The sequence below is a fragment of the Dryobates pubescens genome, chromosome 24 (genome assembly GCF_014839835.1).
Source record: "Dryobates pubescens isolate bDryPub1 chromosome 24, bDryPub1.pri, whole genome shotgun sequence".
In the NCBI taxonomy this organism is placed as follows: domain Eukaryota; kingdom Metazoa; phylum Chordata; class Aves; order Piciformes; family Picidae; genus Dryobates; species Dryobates pubescens.
Window position 1 is genome coordinate 2,814,245 of NC_071635.1, and position 24,894 is coordinate 2,839,138.

Genomic DNA, 24,894 nt, shown 5'->3' on the forward strand with positions numbered 1-24,894 from the left:
CCAGCTCTGAGGAAAACACATGGCAGAGGCAAAGCTGCAGCTGTGGCACTGTGAGGAACCTGGGCTGTGCCAGCCCTTTCTTTAGCTAATACAGACATTAAGTAACTGCAGGCAGCATGGAACTTCCCAGCCAGAGCTGGCTCCAGAGGAACAAAACCACTGAACAAATCATCAGCTAGGAAAACCAACCAAACCTGAACCAGAACAATGCAAAAACCAATGCCTCTATTTAGAAGACAATAATACAGTTTTCAAACACATTTCATTCTCTAGCTCTAATGGAAATACTTCTCAATGAGAATATTCTTTTAATTGGGGGGGGGGGGGAATACTTTTGGTGATTTTTAAAACAAGTTTCCACTTGACAAGTTAAAAAAACCCCCAACAAACCAAAGCAAAAGGAAGGTGGTGTTGGACTCCCCAAAGCCTTACACAAACCTTAACAGAGAGGTGTGCTTTTACCCCAGGCAGTGACTGTGACTGCCAACCTGTGCTCATGTCAAACCACACAGCTGAGAGCTGTGACACACACCCCAGAGAATAAAGAACAGCAGTTTTGGACCCTCCACCCTTGAGAACATTCTGTTGTGTTTTAAGTTGAAGGGGAAAAACCAAACTCAAAACCTTTAAGCATGGCTAACATGCAACAGGATCCTGTGCAGAGTTAGAAGGGTTAAGAGGCTTCTTTTTACCTGGAAAGTACAGCTGCTTAACAGAGTTTTGCTCAGTGTTTTGGGTTAGTTGTACCAATCAGTGCTGTGAAAGGGCTGGTGACATTAACAACAGTCAGTGCATAACACTTTACAGAGAAAACAATACTAGGCCTATGGCAAAATTGTCCCTGGCTCCTGGATGCTCCAGGATCCTGCTCTGATTCTAGAAGGGTTCTTTGCAGCCCACACTCCTGAGGCTGGTCTCCAAGGTTACCCATGGTGTTCCTCTCATGAATCAGGCCCTTTTCACTGATAGAGTGGTTGTGATCATCTGTGGCTGTCAGTGCAGGTACAAAGAGAGTGCAGAGTTGATAAAAGCAGGATCTCAAGCAGTTTGAAAAGGTCATTTTGAAACTGGAACACAGCTGGTAAGAAAAGTCTCCTCCCCTGCTGACAGTGCAGATTCTCTTCCACCTCTGTACCACAAGAAGTTAAATACTTGAGCCCATCGTTTCTCCCCAGTGGACAGCACTGGATAGTGGTAGTTGGTATTAGGTCAGCTCTAATGGTTTACTCTCCAAACCCATGTTAAAATCTACTAAGATGTCCTGATGAGTGGGGACCTTTCATCTTCAGTACTCTGAAAGAAGGAAAAAAAACACACAACACAGCAAAGTTAACTGTGGCCCACTGGAGAGCTTCCATGGGGGAGAAGCTGGACTGCCAAACTCCAAACAGGGAGGGAAAAAGCTCTTGGCTCCTACTTCTAAGTACAGTCTCCTCTAAGAGAGCTAGCACAGCACTGAAAAAGCACCAGAGGGTGGGTGGCAGCTTGGGCAGGCTCCTCAGGCTCCCTGTTAGGACCCTGCAGATGATGGCAGGCTGTAACCACCCTGGAGGAAGGTGGACTGCAGGGAGAGCTGTAACCAGCTGAAGTACTTTGGTTTGCAGGAAGAGCAACAAAAGCAATGCAGAAAACCCATGGAATTCAGGTGTTGCTTTGTCATTTTAATCCCTCTGCACTGTTCAGGAACATTCAGGAGAGCTGGCAGGAAGCTATACATGTAGGGTGGAGCAGGAATGCCTGGGACAGGAGCCTCAGGTGATGGGACAGTTTTGACTCTCTAAACACAGCGAGACTCAACAGCTCAAAGGAAAAAGTACCAGGCTGGCTTGTAAAGGAACCTGAAGTACAGTCCTGAGAGCATCTGCTCATGAAATGCCTCCTGAGAAAATAAAGCATGAAGCCAAGCAAGCCAAGGTCAGCTGCTCAAAGCTGCTGCTTGAGGAAAGGAGCTTGCAGGCCTTGCTGCCACGACCATCACACGGTCCTGTTGGAGGTGTGATGGCAGTGGGACATGGTGTGGCTGGGCGCTCTGGAGGCAGGCTTGAGGGTGCTTTCTCACACTGTTGGAAAGTTGGATTTGGGAAACATCACGCAAGCAAGACCACACTTAAGACCACAGCAACTACAAGGAGAAAACAGCCTCCTAGAGTACCCAGTCTGTGTCTCTGACCAAAGGGTTTGTCTGGGCTGAGCGCAGCTGCCTTGTCCAGCAGGGTGAAATTTTGGCATCAGCTTTTGACATGACCAGCAGCCTTAATGCCAGCATGTCATTCTGTGACAGAACATCTCATTCTGTGACAGAACTCCTCAGAAACAGACATGCAAACCAGCAGTGTCTGGAGAAAGCTCTCTGCTGTAAAATTCATCTGCCTTTTGGCTGCCAGTTTGGCATCGTGGTTCCGAAGAGCGATCTGCTGGCAGCACACAATTGTTTCTGCTGAGAACACTGTCAGATTGCTGCTGGCTTAAACCTGCCCATCCAGTGTGTTTGAGTTTTATTAATTCCTTTTGCATCTTATCCTTCAGGGTCCTCTAGACAGGCTGATTTTATTATTTTTGTACTACTGCTGGCAAGGGAATTAGGCACAAAAGACAGGACCTGCCTTACCATGGTTCCTTACATTAGCTCCATTCCTTTGCTTTGCTGCTTTTATTCTGAGTCTATTAAAACTTCCCTTCCCTAGAAAGGGCATTTTAAACAGAAACAACATATAAAAATGTATGCAGAAGGACACTGAACAGGTAAAATCAACCACAAGGAAATGCAACACAGAATGGTGTGCAGGAGGCAAGGTGACATTCCAAGGCCACTCACCTCTTCGCTCACTCCCCGGGACCTGCACACGAGCACGATAAAAACAATCCCAAAAACAATTCCTAGAGCCATGATCACAAAGGGGATCCCAGTGACAACACTGGCTTCCAGCAGGACGTGCCTGAGCTTGGTGGCAGATCCTTCATCAATCAGAACACTCTGGAGCAGAGAGAGATGAAGAGGGAGAAGAAATTATTTGTGCTCTTCCTTGCTATGAGATCCGTTTAGTTTTGTGCAGGGTAGGGAAACAACACTCCCACAACTCTCCCCCCCTCTACTTCACTGCTTCTTGATATCCTTTAGGAATTCTTAGCTCTCCTCACACAGCCAGAGGGATCATGTGGTCTGCACTCCAGAAGCAAGCAGTGATTTTTAACTCTCAGTTTAGGAACGGAGTAATGCAGGCCTGAAATGATGGCGTGCATCACTAAAACTGAACCTAAGGCATTCAGTGATGGCAACAGGAATGCTCACAAAAGATGACTCAGAAAACCAAAGAGATGGGACCTCCTGAACTCCCTCCTCCTCAGCTGAGCAGCCCTTTTCCTCATGGTCAGTACTTTGGAAATGGAAAGGACTGAGAGTGTTTGGCAAGGCTGAACTTAATGCGGTGGTCGAGAAGGGGCAGGCAGCATAGAAACAGCACCAGCTTCTCCCTCCCACTGCACAAGACCACAAAGCAAACAGCTTTTGGTGTTCTGGTTAGCTCAGAGTATTTTTTGCAAGCACACAAACAGCACAGTGCTGCAGAGGAACAACCACATTCTTTACCTCGTTTAAATACATCACTGGGAAGATCAGGGTTCGGATGTTGCCTGTCTCACTGGGTTAAGAAAAAACAAGCACAAACACAACACAAAATTAGGGGTTTGCAAGTTGGCAGCTTGTAGGGTTCTGAAGACAGAGTAGAACAGAACAATGAATGAGGAAAGTGTGTCTGAAAAACCTCTGGCTTGTTCCTTTTGACTGTGGGTTTTCACCTCCCTGCTGGAGCAGAAGAAATGCCCCTCCCTGGAGGTGTTCAAGGCCAGGCTGGACGAGGCCCTGAGCAACCTGGGCTGGTGGGAGGTGTCCCTGCCCGTGGCAGGGGGTTGGAACTGGATGAGCTTTAAGGTCCCTTCCAACCTATTCTATGAATATATGACTCCTAACCTCCAATATAAATAGTAAGTTCTGTTTTGGGACTTGGAGACAAAGAGCAAGAAGGATCCAGAAGAGGCTCATTAATAACCAGCTGAATGACAGATTTGTGCCAGTCAGCAGGAATGCAAAGCTAAGCTGCTGGTGAAGGTTGCTCAGATTTGTGAAACACAGAGGCTATTGTCCAAGCAACATGTGCAGAGCAGAAAAAAAACCCAAACCAACCTAAACCCCTGAATGTTTGGCACACATGAAGCAGCAGCTTACTCCCAAGCTGTGTTCCTGGTGCTGCTGTGAAGAAACCTCACCAGCTGAGCTGAGAGGACTGGGCAGATAAAATGCTGCTTTTTCGGGGGGTTTTGTTTGTTATATAGCAAAGCTGAGCCAATAAACATCAGCTGAGAAGCTGAGTAAGAAGAGGAGCATCCAGCACTGGTGAGGAGTAAATCATCATGCTAGAAGGAGTCTCTCTGCAGAGCTGAGCAGGGAGCACTTACAAAAACTCAGGTAGTTTCCTGACGTGAACGTTGACCTGCATCCGCTTGGCTGCTTGCAGGACAAGCCCTGTCAGCTGGGAAGAAAAGAAATCAGTGTCAGAAGAACCCCAGGAACAACTACCAGGAACAACTACCAGGAACTGGGAGAATACAACCTAGTATTTACACTGCAGGGGACCTGACAAGGCAAGACAAGGCCTGCTTAGGGTTGTTATTTATTTCCTGTCACCAGGATGCTGTTGCAACTCACACACAGGAAGCCTGTGGCCCTTTACTCCTGCAAGGGCAGGAGTTTTGTTGTCCAGAGACTCTGTGGATGCCCCATCCCTGCACTTGTTTGAGGCCTTGAGCAATCTGGTCCAGTGGAAGGTGCCCCTGCCCATGGCAGCGAGGTTGGAGCTGGATGATCTTTAAGGTCCTTTCCAACCCAAATCATTCTATGAACCTGTTAGTCTGCACTAGATCTTAGAGAGGAACACTGCCATTTCCTCCTGCTCCAGCTACACAGAACAGCTTAATGAGTCAGAGTCCTCTGCTTCTGTGATCCTGCTCTCTCCCTTGACCTACATTTGTGTGTGTGGATGTGGAGATCAGTGTTGTACTGGTTGTAACTGGGATAGAATTAGTTTTCTTTGAGGCAGCTGATATTAGGCTGTGCTTTGGAATGATGATAAAAGCAGTGCTGACAGCTCAGGGATGTTGTACTTCCTGTGAGCAGTGCCTGCACAGCCTGAAGGCCTTTTCTGTTTCTCACCCTGCCCTGCCAGTGAGCAGGCTGGGGGTGGGCAAGAAGCTGGGAGAGGGCACAGCCAGGAGGAGCTGACCCAAAGCTGCCAAAGGGATATCCCATACCCTATGACATCATGCTCAGTGATGAAGCACTGGGTGGGAAGCTTGCCAGGGCTGCTGTTGCTCAAGGACTGCCTGGTGGTGTCCAGCTGGGATATTTCTGCATCACTTGTTTTTTCTTGGGTTTGTTTCTCTTCCTGTCTTTCCTCAGCCTGAGTTCTCTTGCTTTTAGCCTTCTGATTATCTCTTCCATCCTGCTTGAGGGGCAGTGTGGTGCTCAGTTGCCTACCAGGGCTAAACCACAAGTGTAAAACCATGGCCCATCAGCTGCATGCTCCCTTTATGTCCAGCTTAGCCCAGTGAGAATCCCAGCAACTCTGCAAACTCCCATGGAAGGCATAATCCCCACACTTCCCCAGCTCTCTTCTCAGGACTCCAGACCCCTGAAAAAAAGGCTGCACTCACAGGATTGATGTCCAGAAATGTCTCATGGTATTCCTTTTTTGGGTGCATGCCCTCTATGTCCTCCACAAACTTCTGATCTGCCAGGTAAAAATGTGGAGCTGACAGGAATATTGGGGCACCTGGAGTGTGAAAACACAGACAGTGAAAGCACAGAAAGTCACCACCTAAAACAGGCACAGCAGGATTCAAGGAAGCCTTTGAGGACCTCAAAACTATTTCCACTGTGTCTTTAACAGTCAAAGGTGAAGTCCATCCTGGAGCTACAGAACCAACACTCTGACTCCCTGTCTTCACAGCAAGCTCATTTTTCCTTCTGGACCATCAGCATGGCTTCGTGTCTTAAGTTTCCACAAAGAAGATCAGAGGGCTGGAGAAACCTCCCCTATGGGGACAGGCTGAAAGAATTGGGGCTGTTCAGCCTGGAGAGGAGATGGCTCCAGAGAGACCTCAGAGCAGCCTTCCAGTACCTGAAGAGGGCTACAGGAAGGCTGAGGAGGGACTGTTTAGAAGAGGCTGTGGTGATAGGACGAGGGGCAATGGTTTGAAGCTAGAGCAGGGGAGATTTGGGGTGGACATCGGGAGGAAGTTCTGCGTAATGAGGGTGGTGAGACTGGAACAGGTTGCCCAGGGATGTGGTTGAGGCCCCCATCCACAGAGACATTCAAGATCAGACTCAGTGCGGCCCTGGGCAGCCTGCTCTAGCTGGAGGCATCCCTGCTGGCTGCAGGGGGGTTGGACAAGATGCCCTTGAGGGTCCCTTCCAGCCCGAGGCCACCTGTGGACGTACCCTGCTTGCAGATGCTGACGTTGAGGACGCCAGTGCCAGGGCAGTTTCCTGGTGGGATGCAGAAGCCAGCATTGTCTGGGTTCACTGTTGTGTTGGCAAACACCATAGCAGAGGGCACAAAGCGGTAGGTTGGGATGCCCGAAACGCTTCCTGAGCTGTCGTACACCAGGTACAGAGACCTGCAAGGGAGAAAAGCCAGGCCCAGAGCTGTTAGTCTTGAGCACACACCTACAGCTGCTGCAGAGGTCTCTTTGCTGAGGCCTGGGTAGCAAACCTGCAGTAAGCTCCAGACGTGGTTCAAACCCATTCCAGAACTCTCCTCTATGAAATGCACCAGGCTTGTGCTCAGCAAACACACAGCTCAGCGTTCTGCTGCTGCCCCAAAGAGACAATCCTGTGCCTGCTGTGCTGCTGCAGGGGCACTGATGCCTGCTTTCAGCATCTCAGGGTCTCACTCTGCTCCCCATACTCATAGAACCACAGAGTGGCTTGAGTTGAAAGGGACCTTAATGATCATCCAGTTCCAGCCCCCTGCCTTGAGCAGGGACACCTCCCACCAGCCCAGGTTGCTTAACCTTGTTTTAAGCACTCCCAGGCATCAGGTGTCCACAACTTCTCCAGGCAACCTGTTCCAGTGCCTCACCACCATCAGAGTAAAGATCTTCTTCCTAAGGTCCAATCTAAATCTCCCCTGCTCTAGTTTCAAACCATTGCCCCTTGTCCTGTCACCACAGGCCCTTCCTGCCTGTTGGCAACACGCTCCTGGAAGGGACAAGGGAAGGAACACAGGGATGGAAGACAGGGAACTGCAGATCAGTTTTGGTTTTCAGAGACAGGGAAATGGGCAAAGGAAGAGATAAGGTGGAAGTCAGGGAAGGAAACACCAAGATTTTCTGCATCTTGCAGCAAGTCATGAATCACTGCAGAGGGCAATCTGGGCTGTCTGAAAGGGAAAATCGTGGAGGAAAGCAGCTTTGGGCAAGGGTGATACAGATCTTTCCATTCTTCTCGTTACTAGGCTTGCATGGCAGTCCAGTCTGCCCTTCCAGTCAGCTTCCAAGTGTTCATAGAGTCATAGAATAGGTTGGGATGGCAGTAACCTTACAGATCACCCAATTCCAACCTCCTACCATGGGTAGGGACACCTGCCACCAGCCCAGCTTGCTCCAGGCCTCCTCCAACCTGGCCTTGAGCACCTCCAGGGAGGGGGCCTTCACTTTATTTTAATACAGCCCATCCTTTCCTTCATGCATGGGGTTGTTCTGGTGCAACTCTCTCATCCTTCATGCCATGAATAAATGCAAAACACTCCTGGGAGGACGACCAGCAGCCTAACATCAAAGCTCAAGAGGGGTGGATAGAAACATCCTGCTCTAAAGTCTGAGTGACATTTTCTTCTCCTTACCTGCAAAAATCAGAAGAAAAGATGTAAATGTTCTCATCTTTGCTGATCAGTGGGTGGAAGGATGTCCCATCTGTCCCATTGATCATGTTGCATGTCTTTGTTGTCCACCAGCTCAATGACCTGAAGAAAACAAAGCACAGAGAGTAAAGGTTAAAAGAGCTTTGGGTGGTGGTCAGGCAATGCCAGCAAATCAGAATCAGCTCTACACAGTGCCAAGTCCTCCTGCCACAGCTCTGCTCACAAAAAGGGGATTAAAATGGGTTTAAATTTCATTTGTGGCCCATTGAAACTGGTGCCAGGCAAGCATGAATACGCCTGCAGGACTTCCTCCCACACATGTCACTGCTGGCAGTTGTTCTGGTTAATGCAGAGGGATGCTTTAGGTAGCTTCTCTTTGGCTTCTTCATAACACAGGCTGCCCACTGAAGGGTCAGAGAGTGAGTTGGGTTGGAAAGGACCTTAAAGATCACCCAGTTCCAACCCCCCAGCCATGGGCAGGGACACTAGCCCAGGTTGCTCAAGGCCTCATTCAACCTGGCCTTGAAAACACCACCAGGGAGAGGGCATCCCACAGCCTCCCTGGGCAACCTGTGCCAGTGTCTCCCCACCCTCACTGGCAAGAATTTCTTCCTAACCTCCAGTCTACATCACCCCTCCACAAGATGCCCCAGCCTTGGCTTTGGGTCCAGAGCAGGGTGAAGCCTGGCAACACTGACTTTGTAGACACAGCAATACTGTCCCAGGAGGTGGCTGGGAGGGTCACCTCTGCCAAGGGGCAGTCAGTCAGAGGTTCAGAGGTGAGTCCCCAGCAGTGTGCCCCCCAAAGGCTGGGATGTTTGCCTTTCATGGTTATATGACACACAGCAAAATCCTGAGGGCCTGGTCTGAAGCTACAGCTGCCATGAGCTACTCAGAATAAAAGGATCCATTTTGGTAACCAATGCTCAAGTTCATCCAAAATCTGGACAGGGCACATGTTGGCAGAGGCCACACTGCATGGCACAACTTACTCTTTTCCTTTCCATTCCACAATCCTTGAGAAGTTAAGGTAGTCTGTCTCCCCACTCAGGAAAACATATTCTCCATCATCAGTGCCATTCATCTGCAAACAGAGAGGTGAGGTTTTCAGCACTCTGCTCATTCTCTAACACCTCCTACAGGGTGGCAGGAGGTGAAGCTGTCAGCACTTTAAATCCACCCCAGGACTCATGGCCTGCCCCTGAGGTAAGGGCAGAACATTAAACTCCACCTTGGATAGAAAAGAGGTGGAAGTGATGGGCTAGGTGCTTACACCTCCCAAGTGGAGGAAATAAAACTTCAGAGGAGCTTTTCCTCTCCTTTGAAATTTGCTGCTGAAAAAAGTCCAACCTTTGGCAAAAAAAATAAACCCACAGAAAATAACCTGAGCACTGCAGGCCACAGAAACACAGTTTGGGGTGGAAGGGACCTCCAGATATCAACCAGTCCAACCCCACTGCCAAAGCAGGGTCACCCAGGGCAGGTCATACAGGAACACATCCAGGTGGGGCTTCAAAGTCTCCAGAGAAGGAGACTCCACAACCTCTCTGAGCAGCCTGCTCCAGGGCTCCAGCACCCTGACAGTAAGGAAGTTTCTCCTCATGCTGAGGTGGAGTTTCCTGGGTTCCAGTTTGTATCCATTGCCCTTTGTCCTATCCCAGGACACCACTGAAAAGAGCCTGGCCCCTTCTTCTTGACACCCACCCCTCAGAGACTTACAAACATTGATCAGATCCCCTCTCAGTCTTCTCTGCAGAGTAACCAGCCCCAGGTCTCCCAGCCTTTCCTCATCACACAGCTGTTCCAGTCCCTTCAGCATCCTCAAGGCCTCCTTTGGACACCCTCCAATATATCCCTGACCCTCTTGAACTGGAGAGCCCAGAACTAGACACAATACTCAGATGTGGCCTCAGCAGGGCAGAATAGAGGGGAAGAAGAATTTCCCTTGACCTGCTGACCACACTCCAATGCCAGACCATTGGCATTCCTGACCACATTGCTGTCCCATGGGTAACTTATTGTCCACCAAGACTCCCAGGGTCCTTCTCCTTGGAGCTGCTTTCCAGCAGGCCAAGCCCTCACTTGTACTGGTGCATGAGGCTGTGCCTCCTCAGGTGCGGAACTCTACACTTATTCTTTACCCAGCTCTCCAAGCAACAAGGAGTCCCCACAGCTCAAAATGACATGCAAGCAGACACCCTTTCAGTCATGGCTTCTGGCTTCTACAGGGAGCCTGGCTGCATGTTTTGAAGTCATGCCTGCCTTCCACATGGTTTCTGGCTGCATGGCATTTGTATGCCAGAAACAACCTGCAATTGCTAAGGACATCGGCCAGGAAAAGCTTCTAGTGAGCTTGCCCAACCAGCCCCACAAAGCCCACAGGCCATGGTAATTCCCCACCTGAAGCATCAGGAGGTCTTGCACCCCAGTTACCTTGTTAAAGAGCCCAAAGACTGGGTCAATCTCGGGGTGCAGCAGATGGATGGTGGACAGCAGCCTGTCTTTGTAGCCCCACAGCAGGTCGTGGACGGTGCGAGTCGTGAACAGGGATTCTTGGTACAGGAGCAGCAGCACCTCTGTGGCAAGCTGGAGAGGGGTTGACCTGGTCCACTCCATGGCAGTCTGCCAGGGGTTGGAATAAGGGAGCAGTGGTCAGGTTTACTGGAGAACAAATAAAGCCAGCTGCACACAAAGACAGGCACGCAGACACTGCAGCACCACACGTGGTTTGTGTGATCCCAGCATGGTTGGGGCCGGAAGGGACCTCTGGAGATCACCCAGTCCAACCTCCCTGCTAAAGCAGGGACACCCACAGCACCTTGCCCAGGATCACAATGGCCAGGTGGGTTTGGAATCTCTTCAGAGAAGGAGACTCCACCACCTCTCTGGGCAGCCTGCTCCAGGGCTCCAGCAGCATTCTCAAGCCCAAGTGAAATCTCCTGGGTTTCAGTTTGTGTCCACTGTCCCTTGTCCTGTCACTGGGCACCACTGAGAAAAGTCTGGCACCAATCCTCTTGTCCCCCATCAGCACTGAGAAGATCCCCATTCAGGCTGCTCTTCTGCAGGCTCAGCAGCCCCCGGGCTCTCAGCCTTTCCTCCTCACAGAGATGCTCCAGGCCCCTCAGCATCTTCATAGCCTCCACTGGACTCTGTTAGTTCCCTGTCTCTCTTAAACTGGGGAGCCCAGAGCTGGACTCCATACTCCAGCTGTGGTCTCACCAGGGTTTCAACTGTATTTCCAGTTCCACATTTCCAAATGTCAGGTAACACAGTGGCTAACAGGTTCTGCAGCTTTATCCCCACAGGGATGAGCTCCTGCAGATTCCTGTTCCTCCTGCTGCTGGCACACAACCAGCTCTGCTCCACACCACCCATTGCCAGAGTCTTCAGAAGTGGAACATGCAAAAGTGCTTCCTAAAGCACAAGCACAGGACAGCTGGAGATGTGCTGTGGATTTCAGCCTTAGGAAGTCACACCTCAGGGGTTTGAAAGCTACCAGTTTCTCCCAAATGCAAACAAACCCACACTGCAGTTCCTTTCTAGCTGGCCAGTCACTTTACAACATAGAATGGTTTGGGTTGGAAGGGACCTCCAAAGGTCATCCAGTCCAACCCCCCTGCAGTCACAGTAAGGACATCATCCACTAGAGCAGGTTGCTCAGAGCCTTCTCCAGCCTGACCTTGCATATCTTCAGGGATGGGGCCTCAATCACTTCCCTGTTGCAGTGTGCTACCACCCTCGTGGTGACTGAGGACAGGCTGAGGGAGCTGGGGTTGCTCAGCCTGGAGAGGAGAAGGCTCCAGGCAGACCTTAGAGCAGCCTTCCAGTGCCTGAAGGAGGCTACAAGAAGGCTGCAGAGGAACTGTTTGCAAAAAGATGTCTTTTAAAAAGCAAAAGCAAAGGAAGGGAATACTGCTTGGGTGAACCAACCTGGGAGTTCTAGCCCTGCCTCTTCCAATACACCACAGTCAAAAATCAGAGCAGGAGATAACACTTAGCACCACTCAAATGCCTGGCAGGAATTGTAAGTACTGTGAGTGGTCACAGCTTTTAACACACTGAGTCCTTTCTGCTGCTACAGAGAGGGCATTTATGCCCTCATTGACAAAATCAGACAAGGCAGTTGGGGAAATGCTGGGGGGAAAGCAGAAGTGAATGTAGCCTGTAATTGAAGCCAGCCAAGCTAGTTCAGGGAGTAAAGGCTTAGTGACACAGCCAGCAGGTATTTTACTACAGTCTAACTCCCTTTGCAAGGTTTGGCTCTGCTTGTTCTCACACTGCTCCTGTGAGACCAAAGCTCAGGGCCTGTCTCTGATCACTAGAAGGAGACTCTCTGCAGGGCACTTGCACCTCACACAGTTTGGGGGGTGCATGTTTTCACTTCAGTTTCATTCTGACACCTCCTTTCTTTCAGCTCTGTCTCACACTTCTCTGCTGTAACAGAGGTGTGTGGGGAGGGAGGGACACCATGAACCACCCCCCCAACAGCCCACACCAAAGCTGAAGGTGCTATCTGCCCCAGACATGAGCTGCCTCTCTCCTTCTTCAGTCACCACACAGGGAGAGGCAGCGTGAAGCAGCAGCTGCTGGTTAGCAAGGGTGTGGGGATGATTGCCAAGCAGAAATGAAAGCAAACTCACCACTGCAGGAATATTAATGGTTCTGATCAGGTCCACTTCAGGGTCTCCAACTGATTTCTCAGGTTCAAATATGTATGTCTTTGGATTCAGAGCAGATACTTTGGTGCCATTGTCCAAAAACTGCACGTGCACTCGTGGCCTGTACTCCCTGAAAAACAAGAGCTTGTCCTCCAGTCAAGTTCACAGAGCACAAAGAACATTAACTGGGGACACTTCACCTGCACTACTGTGTCCAGCTCTGGAGCCCTCAACACAGAAAGGACATAGACCTGATGGAGCAGTTCCAGAGAGGGCTTGAAGGTGATTAGGGGGCTGGAGAGCCTCTGCTATGAGGACAGCCTGAGGGAGCTGGGGTTGCTCAGCCTGGACATGAGGAGGCTCCAGGGAGACCTGATAGAGGCCTTCCTGAAGGGGGCTACAGGAAGGCTGCAGAGGGACTGTTTAAAGGCCTGCAGTGACCAGACAGGGGGCAGTGGCTTGAAATGAGAGCAGTGCAGACTTAGACTGGATGTGAGGAACAAGTTCTGCACCATGAGGCTGCTGCAACACTGCAACAGGTTGCCCAGGGAGGGTGTTGAGGCTCCATCCCTGGAGATATTCAAGGTCAGGCTCTGAGCAACCTGCTCCAGTCCCTGCTGCAGGGGGGTTGGACTGGATGAGCTGTGGAGGTCCCTTCCAACCCCAACCATTCTAGGATTCTATGAACTGCCATTAACTGGTGGCTGTAGTGCTGCTTTAGGCACAGAAGCAGGGTGCTGCTTTAGGCACAGAAGGCTGGCACTTTCAGTTCATCAGGACCAGATTCATTTTTGCTGCTGCCAGTGTAAGCTGACCCACACCTCACAGGGGGCTTCCAAAAGTCTTAATTGCACTTCACATTTCTATCTCATCTTTAAAACCCTCCAAGGGAAGGGAACATTTCAGAGAGGACAGAAGGATTCAGAGGCACACTTCCAGCCCGGGATGGCAAGAGCCTAATTTATACCCTAGAGCTTCAACTGAGGGGGTGGAAATGGACAGCTGTGAAGAGCCTTCCCTGAAACAAGTCCTGCAGTTTGAAATTTACACAGGAAGCAAAGCAATGTCACAGTCGACAGGCTCTGGAGGGGATGTAGACTTAAGAAGCCTCTCCAACTCTAAAAGGGCTGGAGAGGAAAATAACACTCCCTGACCAGGGATGTGAGTAGAAGGATCTTGGATGTTAAAGATAAAAAGCTGTGTCCAAGACCAGGCAACATTCAGGTGTCCTTTGGGACTCAGCAGGCTCAGGCAGCTGAGCAGCCTGCACTTCAGAATGAACTCTTTTATATGGTGCAAATTCAGTTCCCAAGCTTTATGAACACCAGCACCACTCCATTTTTGTTACAGACTCTCTCCCTGTGCTAACTGGGTGCACAAAGTGAACTGTCAGAACTGTGGATTGCAGGAAAAGTATGCAGGAAGAGATTCTGCTAAGCTTTCCACCTCCCCTCTCTTATTCATTAGGGCTTTTTTTCCCCTCTGCTTGTCTGGGCCAGTTCACTTCCAGCCCTTCTCCCCAGTGCTTTATCACAGAATCACAGAATTAACCAGGTTGGAAAAGACCTCAGAGATCATCCAGTCCAACCTCTCACCCAACACCAGCTCATCAACTAAACCATGGCACCAAGTGCCTCAGCCAGTCTTACTTTAAACACCTCCAGAGACAGTGACTCCACCACCTCCCTGGGCAGCACATTCCAATGGCCAAGCTCTCTTGCTGGGAAGAACTTCCTAACATGCAGCCTGAACCTCCCCTGGGAGGTTATAAAGACACTGAGCCACACACATCATCTTGGGGCATTTTAGGTGCTCTGCCACAAGCTAAACCTAAATGAGGCATTGGAACAGGCCTAGCCCAGGGAGGTGGTGGAGTCACCATGCCTGGAGGTGTTCAAGAAGTGTGTGGCCATGGCACTTGGGGACATGGCTTAGTGGCCATGGTGGTGCTGGGTTGATGTTTGGACTTGATGATTTTGGAGGGCTTTCCAACTGAAACAGTTCTGTGATTCTATGAGGCTTTGATGCTTTGCTCTATGGAGCCTATGAACCAAACGTGGTCTTTTGTCTCTGGCTGGAGCATGCAGTCCATCTGCACCATCCCTCCCTCTCCCTCTCCTCCCACATGCCTCCTCTCTTCCCTCACTCCCTGCTGACAGTCTGGTACAGTGACAGCTAGGCTAGGATTAAAGAATCTGCTAGGAAAGCACACCTCACTTTCTAACTTCCCTCTTTCTTCTCTCCTTCAGAGCCAGCAGAATCAAGTCCTGCTCAGACATGCCAGGCTCAGACTAACCAAACCAGCCAGAAGCAGTGAAACATGCAGGACTGGAAGGCTCAGCCTCCCTCCCTTGCACCACCATCACCCAGCCAGGGACAGCCTTCGTGGCTGGAGTGCAGGGGGAGGCTCTCCCAGTGAGCCACAAACCAGCAGCTCAGGCTGGGCTTCCCCTCTGGCACTCCCAGCCAGCTCCACCACCAGCCCTGTCCAGCCCACTTCACCCTTCCAAGGGTAAGGTGCAAGCTTCACAAGTGAGGCTGTGCATGATGCCCAGAGGACATTCAGAGCTGAGGAAAGGGGAGAAAGGAGCCAGCAAAGGGGATTGAGAACCAGGGTGCAGAAGAGCATGGGACTGTGTGGTTTCATGTAGGCAGCCTGATCTTGGAGGTGCCCCTGCTGACAAGATGCCCTGTGAGGGCCCCTTCCAACCCAATGCAGTCTGTGGATCTGCTACAACTGGAGCTGGCCCTGTTTATCCTCCTGACAGGAAGCATGCACTGCTGACTGATTATCAGCACTGTAACACAGAGAGGTGAAGAAATGCTTGCAACTTGACAGCTTCTGTGTTTTTTCCCCAGCTCTGCTGGTTTGCCTAATACAAGGTATTTTGCCAAAGAACCCCAGGTTGTTGGCCAAGGCTAAAGAAACAGCACTGAAATGCAGAGGAGATAAGGGAAAAGATTATAGCTGAGGTGTGTGAGGAAAGAAACAGAAAGGCAGTGCAGAGACCAAGGCCAAGGAGAAGGAGGAATCAGCCTTTTTGCTGAGGTTCTCTTATCTCCATGATTTCTAAGACCATAAGGCCTCCTGCCCCAGGACTGCTCTGCTTTACACTGCTGCATGCAGAATGAAGCTTGGAGTGCCAGGAGGAGGGACAATGGCTTTGAACTGGAAGAGGGAAGATTTGGACTGGAGATGAGGAAGAAATTCTTGGCAGTGAGGGTGGGGAGACACTGGAACAGGTTGCCCAGGGAGGCTGAGGATGTCCCCTCTTTGGAAGTATTCAAGACCAGGCTGGATGAGGCCTTGCACAACCTGGGCTGGTGGGAGGTGTCCCTGCCTGTGGCAGGGGGGTTGGAACTGGATGATCTTTAAGGTCCCTTCCAACTTAAATCACTCCATGAACCTATGAAAATCCAGCCCCCAAAAGTGACAGAAGTCATTGGCTTAATCTGGAACTGACTGCAGGGTCTCCAGGTGTCAGCCTGGTTGTGCTGTCTGGGTGGTACTCCCCTGAGCAAACTTCTACTCACACCTTAACTGTTAGGTTTTCTCCTAGAATGGGCTCCCAAGGGCTCTGAATCCCTCTTTTTGGCTTCCTCACACACAACAGGTTCAGTGACATGGTCCTACCTGTAGGTGTAGGGCCCTATTTCCTCTACCAGAGGAGTAGCACCTTGGAGCACTTCTAGAGGGTTGGTCACATTAAAGAAGTAGAACTGCATGTAGACTGGTGGGGGAGGATCCTCCCAGGCCTCAAAGGTTTCTGTGCCATTTTTCAGCACTGTTCCCTGAAAGAGAAAGAGAGAGCAGCTGTTAATGAGAGGTGCTGCATGATGTTGAGAGGAGAGAGAGAATCCTAGAATGGCTCAGGTTGGAAGGGACCTCAGAGCTCATCTACTCCAATCCCCCTGTCAAGGTCAGGGACACCTCTCAAGTAGAGTCAGCTGTTCAAGGCCTCATCCAACCTGGCCTTGAACACCCCCAGGGAGGAAGCAGCCACAAACTCCCTGGGCATCTTTCTCCAGAGTCTCACCCCCTTGTACTGAAGAACTTCTTCCTCAGCTCCAGTCTGACCCTGCCCTCCCTCAGCTTCAAACCACTCCTCCTTGTCCTGTCCCTAGACACCCTCAGTCCCTCTGCAGCCTTCCTGTAAGATCCCTGTAGGATTCCCTTGAGGAATTCTGTGCCTTCAGACCAAGCACAGACAATGGGATTCAAGGCCCCAATTCTACCAATGATTTCAGGTATGTTTGACTTTGAAGCACTAAATCCTAAGATCAGACACCTGCTACATGGCTCACAGGCCAGGGGCAGAGGTGTGCTGGGTTTGTTGTTCCACTTCTTCCCACAGACACTTCAGCCTGGCATTTTTCAGGATGAACACTTAGGAGCTATTACACAATGATCCTGTGGCATCTTCTCTGTCAGCAAAAACCTCACCTGGTGCAAGACCCCCATCAAACATGCCAATATTACAGACAAAAGTGGAACTCAACAGTGGGAAGCCAAGCAGTCCTAAGAGAGACCTCCTAGGAGGCCAGAAAAGCAGCACAGATTCCTTGTGGTTATGGTTTCCTTGCCCTGGCATGCCAGATTCCAGCACAGCTGGGAGACTCTGCCTCCAAAGCAAGCAGGCTTTGTTTTTCAGTGGCCTGTGAGGAAAGCCTGCAAGTGACAAAATTGCTTTCCTGTGGGTAAACTGCACCCCTGTGCAGCTCTGTTAGCTTGGAATCATCTCCCAGGGGAAGCAGTGGATTGTCCTACACTGGAGAGTTTGAAGCCTCAGCTTGACAGGGTGCTGGGCCAGCTCATTTCAATTCCACTATCACCCAGAAGGGTTGGACCAGATGATCCTTGGGGTCCCTCCCAACCTAGCACTCTGTGCCTCTCTGTGTGTGTGAACACAGAGTATCCTCTCAAGCCCTCATGTGTTGTTTTCAGAGAAGATTCACCCCCAGTATAACAGCATCAGCACCAGCACCACCACAATCAAGGCTTGTCACACAGCTCCACCACTGGTGCTGCAGCAGGGGTAGCAAAGGGAACTGTGGCTTGCAGAGTGGAATTTTTAGCAGCAAGCACAAAGAAAAGGCTATCTTTGAAAACCTCATCACCTGTAGGTGGAAGAAAGGGAGAGAGGGGGAAATGATCTGCAGTTAACTGGATCCATCAACACTTGCTCTTTTCTTCCTTCTGAGCAAACAAGCCAAATATTGTAAGTGCAAGCTCAAAAGGAGGGCAGACTGGACAGCTGCCATCCCTCCCTTACTGCTTTTGAGGCCTTAACTTTATCAGCCACAGTTGCCTCAGGACTGATTCTTGGCCTCCCCACTTCAGGAGCTGCAGATTTGCATTTTGACTGATTGGATAAAGAGGAGACTGTTTGACAGAAAAACTTGCTGGCAGGAGCTTGGCATGGCAGCAGTACTGCTGCATGGCAGTGCAAGCCAGCCCAGCTGGGAGCACCCTGCAGTTGCAGGCTGCTTTCCTCTGAGAATTTCCAGCCAGATATTCTGTGCACAGCACACAAAAGAAAATCATCTATTTCAGACATGCTCCAGGAGCTCTGAGGATTGCTCTGGAACTACCAACACCTCCTCTCCTGTGCAGCCCAATGCTTTCCACCCTATTTGCTTGTGATCTATCTACCCTCCTTCAGCTGGAAGTGGGAAGATTGAGACAGGAGATTAGGAAGAAATTCTTTCCAGTGAGAGTGGGGAGACACTGGCACAGGTTGCCCAGGGAGATTGTGGATGTCCCCTCCCTGGAAGTGTTCAAGGCCAGTCTGGATGAGGCCTTGAGCAACCTGTGCTGGTGGGAGGTGTCCCTGCCCATGGCAGGGGGCTAGAACTGGCTGATCTTGAAGGTCCCTTCCAGCCCAACCCATTCCAGGATTCTGTGCCAAGGAAGCTGCCCAGTTTGATGCAGCATCATTAATGCAAGGTGGGTTTCTACCATGCCCTCTGTACAAACACTCATGCCCCAGCTGGCACACAAGGAGCACTGATAAAAAGGAACTGCAGGAGCTTTGCTCTGGCAGGTTGAGTCTGAAAGTTTGAAATCATAAGTGACCCCCTGGGACATGAGCCACAGAGCAAAAGGGCAGTGAAACCAAGTCATCTGGTGATTTGTTTGCTGGATCTGCCTGGCACTGTTTGGAACTCCCACAGAAGCCACCTGCCTATTTATAGCTCTGTGCAGTGCCAGCCAGGGCTGTAAATCCAGCTGCACAAACTTCTGAGCTGGCTTCAGACTCCCAGGGAACTCTCAAGTAACAAAATATGAGAAGCTTTTTGTTCCTCCTGCTTTTCACCCAGTGCCACCAGGGATATTTGGGGTTATCACCTGATGTTACACAGCCTAGGCCTGAGAGAAAATATGAGCACATGGTTTTGAGCCAAAAATATGCCCACATCCCTCAGCTGATGGCACTCAAGTCTATCCCTCAGTTCATGGCACTCAAGTCTATCCCTCAGTTCATGGCACTCAAGTCTATCCCTCAGCTCATGGCACTCAAGTCTATCCCTCTGCTGCCTTTCCTCCACACCAGAGCAGGATCTGCTGGGGCAGGACTGGGACCACTTGTGGGTTTTTTTGTCAGAGCTTGTGTTCACTGCTAGGCTGGGCAGGTTGTGAGATCTGAGCTCACAGATGAACTCTTTAATCTGAGACATGTAAGAGAGAGCTCTGCTGTAGTTATTGCTCCTCTGCTGTGAGAGGACAGAGGATCAGAGCTCTCCTCTTGTTGCACTTTTATGCAAGGACAAGAGACACAACCTAAACAAAGTTCTCAGAAGCCTCAAATCAGACACCAGTCCTGCAGGCAGTAGCCTGGAGAGGCCTCAGACTCATTGAATTCCTGTCTCAGAGAGATGCCATCTTCCATGGCAGCTGCAGTGGAGGCTGCAAAGAAAGCCCTTCACTGCATGTCAGCTCTGCTTCAGGACTGCTGAAAGCCCTCAAGGGAACATGAACAACCTGTCAGAAGGGTATCCTCTTGTCCTTTCTGCAAGTGACAAGAGGCTGAGGAGGCTATGATGGGCCAGAGCCAGAGAGATGATGTCCCAGGTCCAGCTGGAAAAGCTCAAGTCTTGCCACATTTCCCAGGCAAACTGGGATCTGCCTATTTGCAGAAGATTTTCTAAGCTGCACATGTGGTTGCACAAGAGACAGCAACTTTCCAGACAGCACACAGCTGAGGAAAAGCTCACATGGGACAAAGCACATAGGGAAAGCAGCCGAATCAGCAGAGCCTGGGAGCTGGAAGCTGCACCACTGCAGTTTGGGAGGCTGGCTCCTGCAGAGGGCCAGGAGGGAAGCACTGGGGAGCAGTGCCATCCAGATGTACCCTGGAAGCTGGAGAGCAGTAAGAAGGAAAAGGCTGAGCTCTGGGAAGTTGATCCTGCATTACTGAAAGCCCTGCTGAGCGAGGAGCAAGTTCCCCTTACATAATCAAGCCGGAGGGTGAGGAGCAGGCAGCCAAGAGATAATGTGCGTAAGGAGGATCACACCTAATTCCTGCCAGGCCCACACTCTCCCACCAAACCTTCCCTCTTCTGCTCCCAGCAAGGAGAGGAGGCTGGGGGCAGACCTCACTGCTCTCTACAACTCCCTGAAAGGAGATTGCAGTGAGGTGGGGGTTGGCCTCTTCTCCCTACTCGCAGGTGACAGAAGGAGAGGCAATGGCCTGAAACTGTGCCAGGGGAGGCTTAGGTTGGAGAGGAGGGAAAGTTTCTTTGCTGCAAGAGTGGTCAGGGGTTGGAAGAGGCTGCCCAGGGAGGTGGTGGATCCCCATCCCTGGAGGTGTTCAGGAAACATGTGGCCATGGCACTTGGGGCCATGGTTTAGTGGCCTTGGTGGGGTTGGGTTGATGGTTGGACTCAGTGATCTTAGAAGCCTTTTCTAACTCAACCAATTCTCTGACTCTGCAAAAGAGACTGAGCCCTAGAACTTCTGCTGTGATGCAGAGGATTACAGACTCCTTTCCAAAGAGACCCAAGACCTGGGAGAAGGACCTGCACATGCCAATGCAAAGCTGTGCTGATTTGGCTTGCTCTGCATAGGACTTTGCATACCTGAACACTCACATCACTGCACACCTGGCTGGCAGACTAGAAAAGGAATTTGCTGAGGAGCAAATAACTTCAGGAGAAGGCTTCCCTTACCCATGCTGTGCTCCTGAGGACAAACACAGGAGCTCCTCCTGTGTCAGGTGCCCCTGAAGAGCAGCTGCCACACTGGCAGGCTGCAGGATGACAGCTTACCCTGTGGTAACCTCCTTTTTTTGGTTTGCCTTTTTGGCTGTCCCCTGAAGTTTGCAGGCACAGTTCAAAGTGCCACAAGTTGCTTTAAGCTGACTACCAACCTAAAACTGCACTCACTCACCCAAACTGATGTAAGTTAAGCCAACACAGCTTCTGTGTTAGGAAATGCCCTCTGTCAACACCCCATGGAACAGAGCAGTGCTTTGGTGAGGGCAGCACAGGGGATCAGCAGACTTTGGGCACCAGGCAGACAATAGCACTGCTCAAATCCCTTCATTTGTTAGGACTTTGGGTTTCTCTGTCAGGGTAACAGAGAGGAGGACATTCCTCAGACTAAGCAGATAAATCATTGCTCATTTCTCTGCTTCACAGGACTTGCTAACACAGACACAGTTGACCCTTCTCACTGGACCACTGGATAACTGCAGAGAGCCTGTATGAGAGAGGAACAAAAGCCCAGGCACCACAGACAGTGAAGGGCTCTGCCCTCACTGAATCACAGAATGGCAGGGGGTGGAAGGGACCTCTGGAGATCAGCCAGTCCAACCCCCCTGCCAAGGAAGGTTCACCTAGAGAAGGTCACACAGGAACACATCCAGGTGGGTGTGGAATGTCTCCAGAGAGACCACCTCTCTGGGCAGCCTGTTCCAGGGCTCCAGCACTCTTAAATTAAGGAAGTTCTCCCTCATGTTTCACTGGAAGTTCTTCTGTTTGAGTTTGTGCCCATTCCCTTTGTCCTGTCACTGGGCAGCACTGAAAGAAAGCCTGATCCCATCCTCCTGCCACCCACCCTTCAAGCATTGAGGAGATCTCCCCTCACTCTGCTCTTTCCCATACTAAAAAGCCCCAGTTCCGTGTCTTTCCTCATCACTCCCCTCAGCATCTTTGCAGCCCTACAAAGCGCCAGGATGGATGTCTCCAAGGGTTCTAGAAGCAGCCTTTAAGGTGAAATCCTTGCTGTCAGCCCAGCCTGGCAACCCACCAGAGGTGCTCCAGCCCCCAGCACCTCTGGCTGCGCTCCAGCGGCAGCAGCAACCGGAGCAGCAGAAGAGGCAGCTGAACGGCAGCTGCAAGAAGCCTGTGACTGGGACAGCAAAACGAGAGGGGTCTTAGGTGTCCCCTGCCCCACAGCCAGCAGAGCTGCCTCGAGAGAGACGATTTTTACTCCTATTTACCCAGTTTTCACCCAGCCCAGGCCCAGTGCAGCCTCGGCCCCCATCCCGAGCCCCAGCCAACTGGGTGGTGCCGGGCAGGGGGGGTCACTGCCCAGGGATGCTCCTGCCCTCACCCAAGCGCAGCTGCTGCAGTGAGGGAGCCAGAAATGTCACTCGTCAGCCCTCTCCCTGCCTCCCGGGGTTATTTTGAGAGGGAATAAACCGGCCAGGAGGGGCTGGGGAGAGACGCGGGCCGAGCTCTCACCTGCTTCACTTGCAGGTCCACCACGGTCTGGAAGACGTGTGCCACCAGCAAGGAGACGCTGGCGATCAGCAGCGTCATGGCCAGGACCCCCACGGTGACGAGGCACAGGGACTTCATGGCTGCTGCCGTAGGAGGGACACAGCCGCCGCCGCCGCCGCCGCTGCCGCCGGGCTCCGGGCCGGGCGCAGGGGGAGGGCGGACGCCGAGCCCCGCCCGCCGCCGGGCCGGGAGGAGCCGGGAGGAGCCGCGATGCCTGCCTGCCTGCCTCCCTCTAGCCTTGCTTACCTCCTTTCCATCCCTCTTTACCTCCCCTCCTTTACTCCTTCCCTCCCTTCTCTTCCTCTTTCCCTCTCTCCCTCTCTCTTTCCCTGCCTCCCTCCATCTCTCCTTCCCGGTGAGAACCAGTGGTGGGGAGGTTTTGGGACCCAGATATGGTCATGCTAAGTCCATCAGGCTGGTCCCTGTACCCTGCTTACCAGGGGAGGGAAAATGTATCCCAGAAGAATTTGGGTTCGTTTCTTCCTGCAGGAGGAGCCGCTGCTGGCACGGCCGAAATCCCTCCCCTGGCTCTGTTCTGGCTCCCGATGCAGCAGGGTTTCTGATAAACAAGCCCCCGAGGGGAACATGAACAGCCTCTAGATTGAAGGAAGCTTCAGTCAGGTGCCACCATATCTTCTCAGATCAGCTCCTACCATAATCCAGCTTCCACTAACACAGTGAAACCACTAAAAAACCGAACTGATGTGCTCCTTTCTCTTGAAGAGCCTGGGCACTCTTGCTCCGGTTTCCCACACAGCATCTTGATGGAAGGCAGACTTAGACTGGAGATCAGGAGGAAATTCTGTGCAGTGAGGGTGAGGAGACACTGGAACAGGTTGCCCAGGGAAGTCCTGGATGCCCCCCCCCCGAGGTGTTCAAGGCCAGGCTAGATAAGGCCTTGAGCAACCTGGGCTGGTGGGAGGTGTCCCTGCCCATGGCAGGGGCTAGGAACTGGATGAGCTTTAAGGTCCCTTCCAACCCAACCCATTCTAGGATTCTCCTCCTGTTGCAGTGCTATCAGGAAGAAAAGACAGCTGCAGCAGAGGCTTTCCCATAGTGGGTGCTGTGCTAAACACCTTCCATCACCACCTTCACACTGCACAGGAGGCAGGAAAGCCCCTGCAGCACAGGGCTCCCGTCCCAGAGCCGTACCCCAGCTGCCAGCAGCACCACACGTTTTGAAACTCATGAGTCAGTTCCCTCTCCTCTTGCCCTGCCAAAACCTGAGCTGGCAGCTGGCCACCCTCAGCCTCCTGATGCCAGTAATGGCTGCCCTAGAGAAGAGCCAGCAGCCCATCAGGTGGATTTCCTGCTAGGATGGACTGAAGTGTTTCCCTTCCCAAACACCACCTCCTGTCATTGTGGCTGCAATTGTTAACAGTGTTGGGTTACTGCTCGCCTTTGTCTTTCTCCTCTTGCTCAGGGAAGGTTTTGAGGTCACATTTCAGAGTTGTTTGGGAAAACTCCAACTTTTATGGTTCCACCCATGCAGTAAAAAAGGAAATAGATTGTTCTGGCAGCTTGTTGTCATGTAGGTTCCCACTCCACAGTGGTGTTTTTAGCTCTGTGTCACCATCATCTCCTCAGGCAGCAAGCGACAGAGTAAATAATTAGGCTCTGGTTTTGAAGGCTAATTTAACTCCAGCAATAGAATTCTCCCTCTGGGGAAAAGAAGAAATCTTGGATGGGAATTTTCTCTCTGAAACCATAAGCCTTCTGTTACACCATCAAATACTGGCTTTTGGTGGGGAGCAGCTGTGGGGATGATTTGTACAAGCAGCTACCTCCTCCTGCAGCGTGTTAAAGACATCTTCCGTGGCTGCTGAAGCAGTGGAATGGGGAACCCTTTCTCATTTCACCTCAGTAGCTGAACTGCTCTGGGGCCTGTGTTTGTAGTGAGGACACGCTGGTGCATGTGCTGCAGTGTCAGTAAGAATCCAGGATCAGTCAGAACAGAAGCAGGTCCTGTCTCTAAATAAGAGATAAATGCAGGAGAGGAATCGAGAGCAACTCTCTCGTTGTGCAGAGCCATGTTTACATCACTGCTTTTCACAGCTTCCTATCACCTGAGACTAGGGAGGAAGAGACCAATCCCCATCTCACTGAGACCTCCTCTCAGGGAGCTGTGGAGAGCAATGAGGTCTCCCCTCAGCCTCCTCCACACCAAACACCCCCAGGTCCCTCAGCTGCTCCTCCCCAGCCCTGTTCTCCAGACCCTTCACCAGCTTCGTTGCCCTTCTGTGAACACTCTCCAGCTGCTAAATGTCCTTCTTGGAGTGAGGGGCCCCAAAGTGAAATTTGGTCCTGCTTGACTCTCATGTTTGTGACACTTTCCAACTAAATCACCCCAGAACTCATGAACTGTAAGCCACCCCCCCACACACATGCTTTTGTGATACAGATCATGTCACACACTTACACCTCCCCACACCCAGCCATACTCCCCATCACCTGAGCTCCACCCAAATTAACCAGTGCAGCACCCCAACACCCACCAGCCACTTCTCCTTTGGTTTGCTGCCTCCCAGACTCATCAGCTGCTGCTGCATGGAGAGCCTCATGAGGAGGTGGCAAACTGTGCCACCATCGCTTCA

At 51.3% G+C, this 24,894-nt stretch overlaps 1 protein-coding gene across 2 annotated transcripts; it reads right to left on the minus strand.

Annotated features, from left to right (window-relative positions):
• Positions 1 to 203: 203 nt before the first annotated feature.
• SCARB2 (scavenger receptor class B member 2) lies at positions 204 to 22,464 on the minus strand. 2 transcript variants are annotated; one of them, XM_054172696.1, is made up of 13 exons: positions 22,262 to 22,464; positions 16,209 to 16,366; positions 12,557 to 12,704; positions 10,350 to 10,538; positions 8,909 to 9,000; positions 7,899 to 8,018; positions 6,494 to 6,672; positions 5,707 to 5,825; positions 4,453 to 4,526; positions 3,587 to 3,638; positions 2,816 to 2,974; positions 2,622 to 2,680; positions 204 to 1,293 (listed from the first exon to the last, which is right to left on the minus strand). In XM_054172696.1, exons 1-12 carry the CDS (start codon positions 22,376 to 22,378, stop codon positions 2,651 to 2,653), a joined length of 1,437 nt encoding a protein of 478 aa, XP_054028671.1. In that variant the 5' UTR covers positions 22,379 to 22,464; the 3' UTR covers positions 204 to 1,293; positions 2,622 to 2,650. The 2 variants fall into 2 exon arrangements, with proteins under 2 accessions (XP_054028671.1, XP_009894267.2); XM_009895965.2 differs by lacking the exon at positions 2,622 to 2,680.
• Between the last annotated feature and the right edge of the window lie 2,430 nt (positions 22,465 to 24,894).

What these genes read in the sequence shown, in the direction of transcription:
- SCARB2 (XM_009895965.2), bottom strand. Translation starts at nt 22,378, where the DNA reads ATGAAGTCCCTGTGCCTCGTCACCGTGGGGGTCCTGGCCATGACGCTG. An exon ending in CGTCAGCATCTGCAAGCAGG is followed by an intron (nt 5,826 to 6,493) that starts GTACGTCCACAG and finishes TTCACACTCCAG; the next exon opens with GTGCCCCAATATTCCTGTCA. An exon ending in CATTTCTGGACATCAATCCT is followed by an intron (nt 4,527 to 5,706) that starts GTGAGTGCAGCC and finishes TTTTCTTCCCAG; the next exon opens with CTGACAGGGCTTGTCCTGCA.